A 13,874-nucleotide genomic window follows, 5' to 3' on the forward strand; every position below is an offset into this window, starting at 1 on the left:
TTCGATTGTCGAAAATAATTAATTTTGTCAGAATTTTTCCGTCAAATTAAATTACACGAGTTATGTGAAATCCCATCATACAAAACTATATCCACTCTTTTTTTTTTTAATATTCACTAAGTCTATTCTATTCCATTCCATTTATCATTAGAGTTTGGCTTGACAGGCCAACAGGCTAGAAATCTGACTTTTAAAACGAAAATCGAATTGTTTCATCTTCTATACGATCACAATTCAGGTGATGTGCTGATCTCATAATAGTGGGCCAAATAATTACTAGTTTAAGAACATAGTCAGTATTTATCTCTAATTAGAGGATTACTATCACATATATTCATTACGACTGAAACAATATACATTTATATGAAGTGACCAAAAGTTTTTAAATATATTATATTCTACCCGCATGAGTCGCCTTTATTATTTTCTACCATCTATCGTTGAATTTACTTAAAACGAATTTGAACTTTTCATTTCTAAAAGGGTAGTAAAATTTCCGCCAAAATACATAAATTCTATAGATGTATATTCCACCATTACCAGTTGAATGTAACGACATCCGCAAAGTTTCCGTCCTCGTCTTAGCTAGTGGGTTGCAATTTTTAATTCGATCGAGCTTGGGCGAATATATATATATATATATATATATATATATATATATATATATATATATATAACAGAACCACAATGTGAATTTTAATCCCTAATATTTAGGTCACAACACAAAAATAGAATTAGAGAAAATGACGTCCGACCATTTAAACATAAATTTTAATATTAAACTCATCCCAAAATGAACATTTAAAAGACATTCAAGCCTCTATTGGTACACTGCATATAATGCAGAAATAATATAAATATTCAACCACATTGAGGGAAATGTTGCAAAAACGGCCATTCAAATATTCAGCAAAAGGAAGTTGAGACTAATGTTTTCCTAAGAGGGGAACATTTATCTTGAAAGCATCCCCATTACTTTCTATTGCTTCTACTCTTTAGAAACATAGTTGAGAGCACCGGATTTCAACTTATATCCCCTATTCCCTGTGAAAAAGCAGGAAAACTAATAATAGTCAATAATACAGAAAATACGAAAAGAGAAACTCGGATTTGATTCACAGAACAGATAACATTGGGCAACATATTTTACCACACAAGTACAAAGGTAAAATGAGTCGCTAGAAATAACCATCCCAAGTTTACCATTAAGGGAAGAATCTTTACTAACAAATAAACCTAGCAGATCGACTATGCTGATCAACAGATATATTACGTAATAAGTAAACTTAGTAAACAAGTAGCAAATTCAGCTAAATTTTCTGTCAGATCACAAAATTTTCTGTCATCGGTAGTAGTTGTTCCAATGGGGATGTTAAGCACATCGGTGTTTTTCAGCTGCCCTTTTCTTGTAATTAACTGATTTGTTGATAGATTGAACAGTTTTAAGACGACAGAAATGTTTTTTTGAAAGAAGGAAGATTGACTCCATTAAACTGTGCAGTACAGCGTATTGCCTTGTCTAGGTCCTTCCAGTATACTATAGATCACGTCCAAAAATTACCATACACATCAAGGAAGAATATTAACATGTCTATTCCCATATGCACACCCAACACAAACTCGAGTATACAAACCGCAATAATAAAATGCAAATCAAGATTAGTAGAACAGCTAAATTAATTATACATTGAAACAATAATATTGTAACTAAACTTTAAGCACTAAACTATATATAATGAATAGCTTATACTTACAAAGGATGTAGGCTTGCAATCAGTGGATATGCAGGAACAAATGGAGGTCCAGCAGAAATACTCCTAATATCATCCTTCCATTGGAGCTCAGATAGCAGTACCTCAACCTTCTTACGCTTGAAATTATACGAAACAACTGTGCCCAAAACATTTGCAATAAGAGCTGAGTCTTCATCCCGTTCTCCCCTAAAAACACCTAACATCGATTGGGTGGAGTGACACATCTGATTTCCCCCATTCACAATAACCTGTGGGAATGATGATATGAGACGATCAATATGAACCCAGTGCTTGATTTTCCACTTCATATTAACAAGGTCCAGCTCGTACACATTTAAAATTTTTGCTGTATTATCTCGGACACCTGCAAGGTACAGGTGTCCACAAGATTCTCCAAAATGCCGGAAGTGTGAACCACGAGCCTGTGGAGGCAGAGCGATTTGGGTCAATTTCGCAGCATCGATATCAAAACGATAGCAAGATAGCCTGTTTACCCGGATCAAATAAACTGCACCATTGCAATACTCACCCCTGGCAAATTCCAGCCCAGTTCCAACCACAGAAACACTGGTATCTACCCATTGACCAGTTTCTGAACTAAATTTTAAAAATTTAGACACTAGTCGGCGTCGGGATGGACAAATAACCACTTGCACACATATAACTTTGAAATGGGGTGATACTAAAGGCTCAAACGCCAAACAACAATTAGCAACATAACCATAATTTTCAGCATTTAATTTGGGCACAGGTACTAACTTTAGTTGATTCGTAACTAAATTACGAACACAATGGAAATTATGAGCATAAACAGCATTGAATCTAAATAAAGACAATCCATTACAAGACTGTACCATCCGCATGATATTTTTCTCTGGGAGCCTCAACTTGATTGGAGCATTATCAGGTAGTTCAACTGGATCTGAAAAAGAAGGAATTTTACGCCCTAATTCATCAACAGAGATTGAATGAACTGTATTATCCCGATAACAGACGGGCCTGTATAAGTAGAGTCCAGAGGGGATGCGAGAACTAGGGTTTTCAACAGTGTGGCGGCGGCCGAACTGGGCATTGGAGATTAGGGCACACCATTGTTTTGATACCGATTTGAATCGCGTCAGTGATCTGACAGGGAGACGGGGAAAGATAAGATCCAGTAAGCTATCGTTGCCCCCATCAATTCTGCTGACGGGGAACATAATTTTTGAGATTTAGGGTTCTTCCTGGTTACCATTTCTTGTCAGGCGGCGCTTTAGCAAAATGAAATGAAATGAGTTGTTTTGTTTATATAAGCTAAGTTTGTTGTTTTGTTTATTGTGTCCGATAAATTTTGTGAAAAACATGAGTACTTGCGTATTATTTGAGATTTACTAGTACTAGTTTATTACAATAACGTTTAAATATTTATTATTTATTATAATTAGCACACATATAATTAGTTGATTTGTAGGATTTTAAATTTTTAATAAATTTAATTTTTTTTAATTCTTAGTAATAGGTAAACATAATATATAACACTATTTGGATTTTTTCTTGTTCTAAGTGGTATTGTAGTTGTTTCAACAATTGTTTGATAAATTAATAAAGAAATATAACGGAGTTAAATAACTTTAATTCACAACTAATTTATTATCATTTTTCTTAAACAATATCTTGTGTTTTGGTCCTTTTACTATATGCTGCAAAGTGGATAATTGTTGTAACTTTAGCTGTGACAATGACTTCATTTTAGTTGAGTTTCTATTCATGTCCGCGTTACCACCATCATTTCGTTTTTATCGTAATCTTGTAAAGGGCAATGAATAAACGAAATTTGTATTAACATAAATTAGGTTAATAATATCAATATGAACTTCATATTTATCTGAATTTTAAAACATGATAGGAAATTAAATAGAGTTGTCTACAAATCAAATAATTTGATTTTTAAAAATTAAAAGAAATAGTTTGTTTTGTGATATAGTTTTATTGTTGGAATTAATAATTACATTACAAAATTCTAATCAATATAAAAGTCTTTTATAGCTGTATAATAATAATAATGATGATTAGATTAAAAAAAATGATGTTAAACAAATTTGCGGTATTTTGGTATTATTTCTTATTTATTTGAATTTTGAAACATTATAGAAATTTTATAAAGTTATATTGTGAATTAAATTATTTGAGTTTAAAAAATTAAAGCAAATAGTTTTGTTGATGATGACTATGTCTGTTGATGAAATATATAGAATACTCAAAACTGATGAGCTTGAGATAGAGCAAAGGAGCAAGATACATGGTGGTAAGTTTAAATCAATAGCCTTGAAGGTTAAGGAGAAATCACCCAAAGAAGTTGCTGTAAAGAGGAGTCAAAGAAAGACTCTAATCAAAAAGTCTGATAATGAGTCATCAAACTCCAATGATGACTCAAACTCTGATAATTTCAAAGATTTGTGTAGTTTTTTGGTTTTAGTTTTGATTGCGTGAAGATTTAAGAACTTTAGTTTTCTTGTATTTGCAGTGAGAATTTATTTTTAAAATGCTATTTCTCTTTGTATTTATGAAGATAATATAATCTATTCAACTGAAGAGTACTAGTATTTAAAAAAGCTCCAATGAATCACGATATCTCAAGAAACCATGATGATAATGAAGAAGAAGTCGACGAAGAAGGAGAGCTATATTCCTTGTAATAGATGCAAGATTTATAAGGGACTAACTCATCTTTTGAGACTAACTTTTTAAAATTCCCCGTGAATTAAATTTTAAAACTAAGATACAGAAGTATAAATGTATATACAATGGTGTAAGTTGTTAGCCTAACCTTCGTGAATGAATTTCTAACTGTTGTAGTAATTAATTTTGTAGCGTAAAACTTTTACCATCACTTATTAGAATGGTGTATAATCAAGTTTGTTTAATGTTTATCTAATTTATTTTTACATCAGAATGCAAATTATAATATAGTTTGATTCGGTTATTGTGATCGGATTGGATTAGTTTATTTTGGTTTGGTTATAGGTGGGATAGTAGCATATATATACAACAAGATCATGTCATTTTTTTTGGCAATATTTTTATTAAATTTGATTGCTTTGAGTTGCATTCAACTTATTATATTTGACAAAAACAGTCAAATTTATAAATTTGACTACCAAACATCAGTCAAATTTATAATTTGACTACAAATTATCTGTTGTAATTATAAAATTGACTAACTAAAATAAGTGGTCAAAATTATAAATATGACTGAACACAAGTAGTAAAAAAAATTGACCGATATGCCCAAATTAAATTAAAAAAGGCGCGCGAGATTTGAATATTCATGAAAATTTTAACTTTGAAAACAATAAGCAAAAGTGATCGAAAAAGACCAAAAATAGCATGTTCGACAGAATATTGTCGAAAATGACTAATTTCATGAGAAATTTTCCGCCGAAATTACACGAGTTATGTGAAATCTCATTATAAAAAATTTATTTCCACTTTTTTTTTTAATATTCACTCGTTCCATTCCATTTTCTTCCATTTGCCATTAGGTTTGGCTTGATGGTCCAATAGAAATGTGACTTCGAAAACGAGAACCGAGGTGTTTCATCTTCTATACTATCACAATTTAGGTGATGTGCTGATCTCATAACAATCGGCCGAATAATTACTAGTTCAAATAAACGAGCCATTTTGGAAAAAACACGATGACAAGTTAAGCAAACTTCCGGTGATGTGCTGAAACTCCACATAAGAAAGCAACACAAGCAATCACGACAATGAGACACCACCAACACAGAATCGAGCATTACAATGCCAACAATTGGACTCATTTCTCCCATTCTCATACTAAAACACACAACACACATAATAAAAATCTGGATGATAAATGATGCTTATTAATTCTAATCAACACCAACACTAACCTGAAGGTGAATCTCCTTTAAATTGACTTTTAATGTGCTGCCGTTGCGATAAACATCCAGTGTTTCCAAATCTCTCAACGTTGACAGATCTGGAAAGTCTTGTAGGCTTGTACATCCAGTAACTCTAATGCATGTAAGCTGAGGTGGAAGTTTGTGGAGAGATTGAAGGCTGCAGCATCTCTTTATGGACAGTTCCGTCAAGTGTTTGAGGTAGGACAAATCAGGTACTTGTTCCAGTGAAGCGTGGTTTTCTACAAACAACCATTGTAAATACGGTGGTAGTTCGGGAAAGGACGACCCATGACTTGTACTGTTAGTCAAAGTAAGATATCGAAGGTTGAAAAGCTGAAAGAAACTAAAGGGTTTGGTTGGAGAGGGACTCCCGCACTCATCATAGAGTTTTAAATCTCTCAGAGAAGAGAAGCTCAAAATCATGGGCAAACAAACTCTTATATTACAACTCAGACTCAGCTCCTCCAAGTTCATATCATTCACAGCCTCGATCAACTCCATTTTTATTATGTCCTCATCACCCGTGGTAAGATATAAGTTTTCAAGTGATTTAAGATTGCCGATGCTATTTGGGACACATGTAAGCTTCTCGCATTTATCAAAATGCAACATTTTGATAAATGCAAAAACTTTTTCTTCTTATGATCATCACACTTTGTGGTTCGCATGATACCCACTATTCTGTGATTCTCGGTATTTATCTAATATATATAACGAAGAGAGAATTAGTTAAGATATTTGATTTCATACCTCGGCAATCTTCCACAATGTTTCAAATCTGCTAAATGGCATGTCCAGGAAAACAAGTTTTTGTAGGTGAATAGCAGAAGGTAAATGCGTCCAAGGACAACCATGCCAACTAATGCACCTTAACTCACGAAATGAAGTTTTGAAATTTCCTTTGATACCATGTACATCAACTAATTTTAGTAACCTTAAGTTTGGCAACCTTTCAAATATCTCAGCATTGCAGTATTTGTTAGTTGACATTGTAAGGTCGACAATGAGACCTTCGATCTTATCCATCTCCTGAAATGTTCAGTAATAGATAATAGAATAAGTAAAAAAGTGTACTTAGAAACCACATTTGGCATATGTAATGAAATAAAAGCATGTATGATTTCTCATAACGAGGAATAAAATATTTAGCTGTTTGTTTACCCCTAGATTTGGCAAAGCCTGACATGCTTCTTCTTGATTCAGGTACAAGCGCCGGCATGGAGCATGTTTGGATTCTTCATAAATAACGTTCCTTCCCATGTCTTGTATGAGATTATGCATTTGAAGCTTATTTTCCGAATCAATGATTAGTAAACACCTTTCGACTAGAATTGGTATCCCAGCCTCCGGAAACAAATCACAGGATTTGAATACATCAACAGCCTCATCTATGTTCTTTCCCACGAAGAAGAATACAATATCAAGGAAAATAGCCTTCTCCGTGTCATCTTCTAATTCATCGTAACTCATTTGTAGGATTTTTTGGATATCATTCATTGGCATTTTTTGAACTTTTTGAAGTTTAGCTTTCCAGAAGGACACATTTGTCCTACCACATAAAGATGAACCTGTTGGAATAATCTTAAATTTAGTTATTATTATTATTTGTTTAGTTATTTATTTGGAGGATTAATTTAAGATTGAAGTAGTTGGATGTTTGTTGGAGTTCTAGAGAGTTTGTAGGAGATATTGAGTCTATCTTGTTTTAGGAGATTTATTAAATAAGTAGTAGAATATTATTAGGAGTCAAAGTACGTTTGTTTTAAATATGGCATGTAATATCTTTTTAGAGGAAAAAGGAGGAATATAACAAGAAGAAGTACAATGTAGTTCTTGAGAGAGTTCCGTTCTTGTACATATCAATTGCTATCTTGTTCTATAGTTATAATTCTAGTTTTTATTTTCAACATGGTATCAGAGCGAGGTTCTTTGTGGCATAATAATATGATTTTAAAGAAGCAATTCAAGCTGAGAAGGTGGTTACAACAGAAGGGCTGCCGAGAAAGATTTGATGCGGTATGGGATGCATATGGGCCTACTTTCTACTCTGTTTGCACTAGCCAGTAGAAGTTAAAATTAGAGAAAAAAGCTGAAGCCTTGGTGCTCAGGATGATGGAGAGAAGTGCTCCAGTGAATATAGTGTTGATGGGAAGTGTATCAACAAATTGGGTGTTGATGAGAAGTGCATCAACAAATTGGTGTTGATGAAAAATGCATCAACAAATTGGTGGTGGTGAGAAGTGCATCACAGATGAAGAGAAGTGCTTCATAAATTATGTTAAGTAAATTTAAGATTATGGGGGTGATTGTTGGAATAATCTTAAATTTAGTTATTATTATTATTTGTTTAGTTATTTATTTGGAGGATTAATTTAAGATTGAAGTAGTTGGATGTTTGTTGGAGTTCTAGAGAGTTTGTAGGAGATATCGAGTCTATCTTGTTTTAGGAGATTTATTAAATAAGTAGTAGAATATTATTAGGAGTCAAAGTACGTTTGTTTTAAATATGGCATGTAATATCTTTTTAGAGGAAAAAGGAGGAATATAACAAGAAGAAGTACAATGTAGTTCTTGAGAGAGTTCCGTTCTTGTACATATCAATTGCTATCTTGTTCTATAGTTATAATTCTAGTTTTTATTTTCAACAGAACCCAACATCTTTAGAGCTAATGGAAGGCCTCCCGCATAAGTAACAAAACTTTTAGACAAAGCTAAGTATTTTCCTGGAGGCTTTGATTTTTTAAAGGCATGATAGCTAAAGAGATGTAGTGAATCCATTCGATTCAAATGCTTCACCATATATGTATCTACATTTAACATTTCCACTTTTAGTTGATTTGGAAGGTTTGCATCCCTTGCCGTAATTATAACTCTGCTTCCATCAATAAATAGCTTGCAAATCCTTGCTAGCAATTCTGTATAGCTTGACCCGTCCAAATCATCAAGAACAATGAGGGCTTTCTTAGAACTGCAGAGAATGCCTTTCAATTTTCTTATTGCACTTTCAACGTCACGGACCTTAAAATCCTTCACTCTGAGAAGCTCAATCAAAATTTTCTGAAGTAAAGGACCTGCTTGAGAATTCTGTTTTACATTTTTCATAAAACAACTTACATCAAATGTGTGGGAGTACTTGTTGTAAAAAGCCTTGGCTAGTGTAGTTTTCCCAACTCCACCCATTCCACATATTCCAAGGGCACGAACATCATCCGACTCCATGCTTAGTTGTTGATATATCTCTTCAACGGCAAGATCTGTCCCGAATAGATCACTTTCAAGGTTTAGTACCTTTCTCGATGCTTGTGACAGAACATCCTCAACAATATTTTCAATCATATCCGCTTCACTCCTGTTAATTTCAAAAAAAAAAAACACAAAACTGTAATTCTTAGCATACATAAATTACATAATGTGTTGCATTGTAAGTCCTTTTGACCAGTGAATATGTCATGTGCTCACTGCAGAAAGTGTAACTGAACATCACTAAAAACAAATGGTATATTATTAGATAAAGAACTCATGATAGAGGTACTTACTCTTCTTTCGTGTCTTCCAAATGGTAACCTGACAGAGCTGCGATTTCCGTAAGCGCAGATTTCCACTTGTGAATCCTATCAACAGAGTAACGCTTCTCATGCTTTTTAAGAGCTACACCAAAACTCCCCTTGTGGTGTCGTAGATCTGATGGATTAACATAGTAAAATACGGGAATAACCTGATCTTTTGTTCTCTTGCAACTCAGGATCTCTACAAGCTCATCAAGGCACCACGATGAAGCAGCATAGTTCTCTGAGATAACAAGTACAAACATCTTAGAATTTCTGATTGCTTCACGCAGACCTGATGAGATTTCTTGACCCTTTTCAAGTGCAGGATCATCTCTGAAAGTTACAATCCCCGCCTGATCCAAAGCATGGTAAAGATATGAAATGAAATTTCTACGAGTGTCTTTGCCATGAAAACTCAAAAAGACATCCCATAGAGGGGATGGAGTGACAGCTGCTAATTGAGTAGTTGTGGTATCCAGTGTAACTTCATTATTGTCTTCCACCACTGCGACTTGCTGCTGTGGCTGAGCAGAAGGCCTCAACATCAGCGAAATAGCGTAGAACAAGGCAAGTCCCAAGGTTAAAGATGTAAGCAAAATCGCAGGAGAGAGATCTGCGTATGCTGAGATTGATTCTTTCAACATTTCCCATAACACAAAAGCCATTGATTCAAAATAAATTAAAACAACTCAAGTTTCATGCACTCTGTATACTTTGAGTCTTTCGTTTACTTGTGAGTTTCGATTCAAGTCTTCGCCAGTGCTTTTATAACTCTGATGGTTGAAATGTCTCCGTTCTCTCTTAGAGTATTATTACTACAATTTATATTATTAAATGCTATGGGCTGCTGGCTACAGTGGTAAAAAAAACTTTCAAAGCAGCATACGCATGTGGACGCCTTATTTTTAGGACTATATTTTTAGGGATGCTCGCCGGCACTTCGAGATCGGGAAATGCCAGTTCTCTATTTCCGAATCCAACCTGAACCTTGAACGGAGACTTTTGTCTATATCATTTCGATATCATTTATTTTGGTATTTCAATATCATTTATTTTGATTCTGAAACATGATAAAAAAATTAAAAAGTTATTTTGTGAATTAAATTATTTGAGTTTAAAAATTAAGGCAAATAATTTTATTGACAATGACCATGTTCCTGGAAGCTACAAATCGAGTCAATTAAGACACAATTAAAGCTTCTATTCTGAAACCAACTCACAGATCCCATTCTGATACCGGAACAGCTACGCCGTCCTCTTCGGCCACCACTGCTGCCCTATCTCTCCCGCAGCAGTTGTATTCATCATATGGAGTCTAACAGAGAAAGGATGGTAGAAGAATTCAGAGCCTGACTCAGACGATATGACATGAACCATGATGGCACGATCAACCGCGAGGAACTTGCAGAAGCTCTCCGTAGCTTCCGAATATGGTTCGGATGGTGGAAGGCTCGTGAAGGGATAAAAGCCACATATCAATATCAATATATTCTAAATTCCTGCTAATGCCCATTCAGCATATGGATCTTTTTATGATCCGACCCGGCAGTTAACTTCCCACCGCAGCATTCCTCTTTCTTCTCTCTTTTCCAAATTTTACATCTGAGTCAGTTTTACATCCCACATTTGTAGGCACGACTTTCAGTTTCAAACTACTCTCCATCTTAAATACAGTAAAAGTGAAAAAGTGTACTCGGAGACCACATTTGGCATATGTTATGAAATTTATAAACTAAATTTAGTTAGGGAATAATTTTTCTGCATAAATACATGTTTATAAGTCACGTAATGAACTATAATTTATTTATAATGTAAAATTTGATCATTCAATTAAATATTTGTAGGAAAAAAGCATGGTATGTTATCTGGTAATTAGAAAGGGAATATTTAAGATTTTGTTTAATTACCCCCAGATTTGGCAGAGCCGGAGATGCTTCTTCCTGATCCAAGTACAAACGCCTAAATCGAGCATGTTTGGATTCTTCATGAATGACATTCCTTCCCATATCTTGAATAAGATTATGCATTTGAAGTCTATTAGCCAAATCAATGGTAAGTAGACATCTTTCAACTAGTATAGGTATCCCGGCCTCCGGAAAAAGATCACATGATTTGAATACATCAACAGCCTCAGTTATGTTCTTACCCACGAAGAAGAACACAATATAACGGAAAATAGCTTTCTCCGTGTCATCTTCTAATTCATCGTAACTCAGTTCAAGAATTTTTTGGATATCTTTCAGTGGAATTTTCTTAACCTTTTCCAATTTAGCTTTCCAGATTGACAGATCTGTTCTACCGCACAAAGATGAACCCAACACCTTTAGAGCTAGTGGAAGGCCTCCCGCATATGTTATAAAACTTTTTGACAGAGCTATGTAATTTCCAGGAGGCTTTGATTTTTTAAAGGCATGATAGCTAAACAGCTCCAGCGAATTGATTTCATTCAGATGCTTCACCATATATGTATCTACTTTTGACATTTCTACTTTCAGTTGATTTGGCAGGTTTAAATCTCTTGCCGTAATTATTATTCTGCTACCATCTGAAAACAACTTGCAAATTCTTACTAGCAAGTCTGAGTAGCTTGAGTGGTCCAAATCCTCGAAAACAACGAGAGCTTTCTTATAACTAAGAATTTCTCCCAATTTTCTCAGTGCACTTTCAACATCACGGACCTCAAAATCCTTGGCTCTGAGAAGCTCTGTCAAGAGGTGCTGAAGTAAAGGAAGTAAAGGACTATCTCCTTGTGAATATTGTTTTACATTTTCCATAAAACAACTTACATCAAATATGTGGGAGTACTTGTTGTAGAAAGCCTTGGCTGTTGTAGTTTTCCCAACTCCACCCATCCCACATATTCCGAGGGCACGAACATCATTTGACTCCATGCTTAGTTGTTGATATATCTCTTCAACGGCAAGATCTATCCCAAATAGATAGCTTTCAAGGTGTAGTACCTTTTTCAATGCGTGTTGCAAAACATTCTCAACAATATTTTGAATCGTATCCGCTGCACTTCTGTTGATTTTGATAGAAAACACACCACTGTAATTCTTAGCATACATAAAAAAATAGTACATAATGTGTTGCACCACATATAAGTTTTCTTAACAATAAGACTTAATGACCTTTTAACCCTCTATGTTTGGGGGTATATATCAATGCGGCCTCGATGTTTTAATTCGGCCGATTCAACCCTCCAAGTTTCACAAATGTTCTTTTTAGCCCTCATCCCGGTATGAAGTCAAAAAACGGTATATAACAGAGTGTAAATTTGATATATATATTTACTATTTAAGGTAAAGTTTGCTCGTTCTTTTTAACCCCTTAAATATACATCTCGTTCCCTTTAACCCCTTAAATATATATACATCTCGTTCCTTTTAACCCCTAAAGAATATATTAGAATACATTAGATGTTCCTTTTAATCCTCAATGTTTTAATGCCCTTTTAACCCTCACGTGTGAATGTCATGATTGTCCATGCATTATATATTGTTTTTTTCATTCATACCGGTATGTGGGTTAAAAGGAACAATTGTGAAACTTGGAGGGTTGAATCGGCCGAGTTAGAACATCGAGGCCGCATTGGTACAAACCCCAAACTTTGAAGGTTAAAAGGTCATTAAGTCTTACAGTAAATATGCCAAGTGCTTACCGAGAATGTAACTGAACGACAGGTAAGAATTGATCACAGAGGTACTTACTCTTTCGTGTCTTCCAAATGGTGCCCTGATAGGTCTGCGATTTCAGTAAGCGCGGACTTCCACTTCTCAGTCCGATGCTTCTTATGCTTTGCAAGAGCTACACCAAAACTCCCCTTGTGGTGTCGTAATCTGATGGATCAACATAGTAAAATACGGGAACAACCTGAGTCTTTGTTCTCTTGCAACTAAGGATCTCTACGAGCTCATCAAGGCACCATGAAGAACGAGCATAGTTCTCTGAGATAACAACTACAAACATCTTTGAATGTTTGATTGCATGACGCAGAGCTGATGGAATATCTTGACCCTTTTCAAGTGCAGGATCATCTCTGAAAGTTACAATCCCCGCCTGATCCAAAGCATAATAAAGATGCGAAATGAAATTTCTGCGAGTGTCCTTGCCGTAAAAGCTCAAAAAGACATCCCATAGAGGGGATGAATTGACAGCTAACTGACTAGTTGTGGTATCCACCGGAACTTCATTTTTGTCTTTCACCACCAAACACTGCTGCTGGGGGTCAGCAGAGGGCTTAAACATCACCGAAATAGCGTAGGACAAGGCAAGTCCCAAAGCTGCAAAAGTAACCAAAGTCATTAGTTAAAAATGAAGGAAAACAACTAAGGTTTCTATCTGATGCCTCTCTGTATGCTTGGGAGTTTTTTGATTCTTGTCCTACCTCTCTCTCGGCTCGTTATCCCATTTTTATCTTTATTAAATGCCTATTGTTTACAAGCTAGATTAGTAAAAAAAAACATATCTAGATTATTGTTCACGTTACTTTTTTTGTCCACTTGCTTGCTGTGTTCTTTTAAAAATTACGCTTTTATATTAGGTCGTATGTTTGTCACTTAGACCCCATTGGCCAAATTATAAACCACAACATGTGCAGAAAATTTCCGTCAAGTGTTGCATTTATAACGGAATTTTAGTCGTTTGTATTTCAGATGTAATTA

General features: G+C 34.7%; 4 protein-coding genes across 4 annotated transcripts; all 4 read right to left on the minus strand.

Annotated features, from left to right (window-relative positions):
* Nucleotides 1-1,750: 1,750 nt before the first annotated feature.
* LOC108201522 (F-box protein At5g07610-like) lies at nucleotides 1,751-2,953 on the minus strand. The gene has a single exon (XM_017369809.2). The coding sequence runs from the start codon at nucleotides 2,951-2,953 to the stop codon at nucleotides 1,751-1,753; it is 1,203 nt and encodes a 400-aa protein (XP_017225298.2).
* Nucleotides 2,954-8,290: 5,337 nt separating this feature from the next.
* Nucleotides 8,291-9,922, minus strand: LOC108201521 (disease resistance protein Roq1-like). Its single transcript, XM_017369808.2, has 2 exons — nucleotides 9,199-9,922; nucleotides 8,291-9,011 (listed from the first exon to the last, which is right to left on the minus strand). Exons 1-2 carry the CDS (start codon nucleotides 9,873-9,875, stop codon nucleotides 8,291-8,293), a joined length of 1,398 nt encoding a protein of 465 aa, XP_017225297.2. The 5' UTR covers nucleotides 9,876-9,922.
* A 504-nt stretch (nucleotides 9,923-10,426) lies between these two features.
* Nucleotides 10,427-12,101, minus strand: LOC108201520 (disease resistance protein Roq1-like). The gene is made up of 2 exons (XM_017369807.1): nucleotides 11,118-12,101; nucleotides 10,427-10,525 (listed from the first exon to the last, which is right to left on the minus strand). Exons 1-2 carry the CDS (start codon nucleotides 12,099-12,101, stop codon nucleotides 10,427-10,429), a joined length of 1,083 nt encoding a protein of 360 aa, XP_017225296.1.
* A 916-nt stretch (nucleotides 12,102-13,017) lies between these two features.
* LOC108201519 (TMV resistance protein N-like) lies at nucleotides 13,018-13,515 on the minus strand. The gene has a single exon (XM_017369805.1). The coding sequence runs from the start codon at nucleotides 13,513-13,515 to the stop codon at nucleotides 13,018-13,020; it is 498 nt and encodes a 165-aa protein (XP_017225294.1).
* Between the last annotated feature and the right edge of the window lie 359 nt (nucleotides 13,516-13,874).

This window comes from Daucus carota, chromosome 9 (assembly GCF_001625215.2).
Source record: "Daucus carota subsp. sativus chromosome 9, DH1 v3.0, whole genome shotgun sequence".
Taxonomy (NCBI): Eukaryota; Viridiplantae; Streptophyta; class Magnoliopsida; order Apiales; family Apiaceae; genus Daucus; species Daucus carota.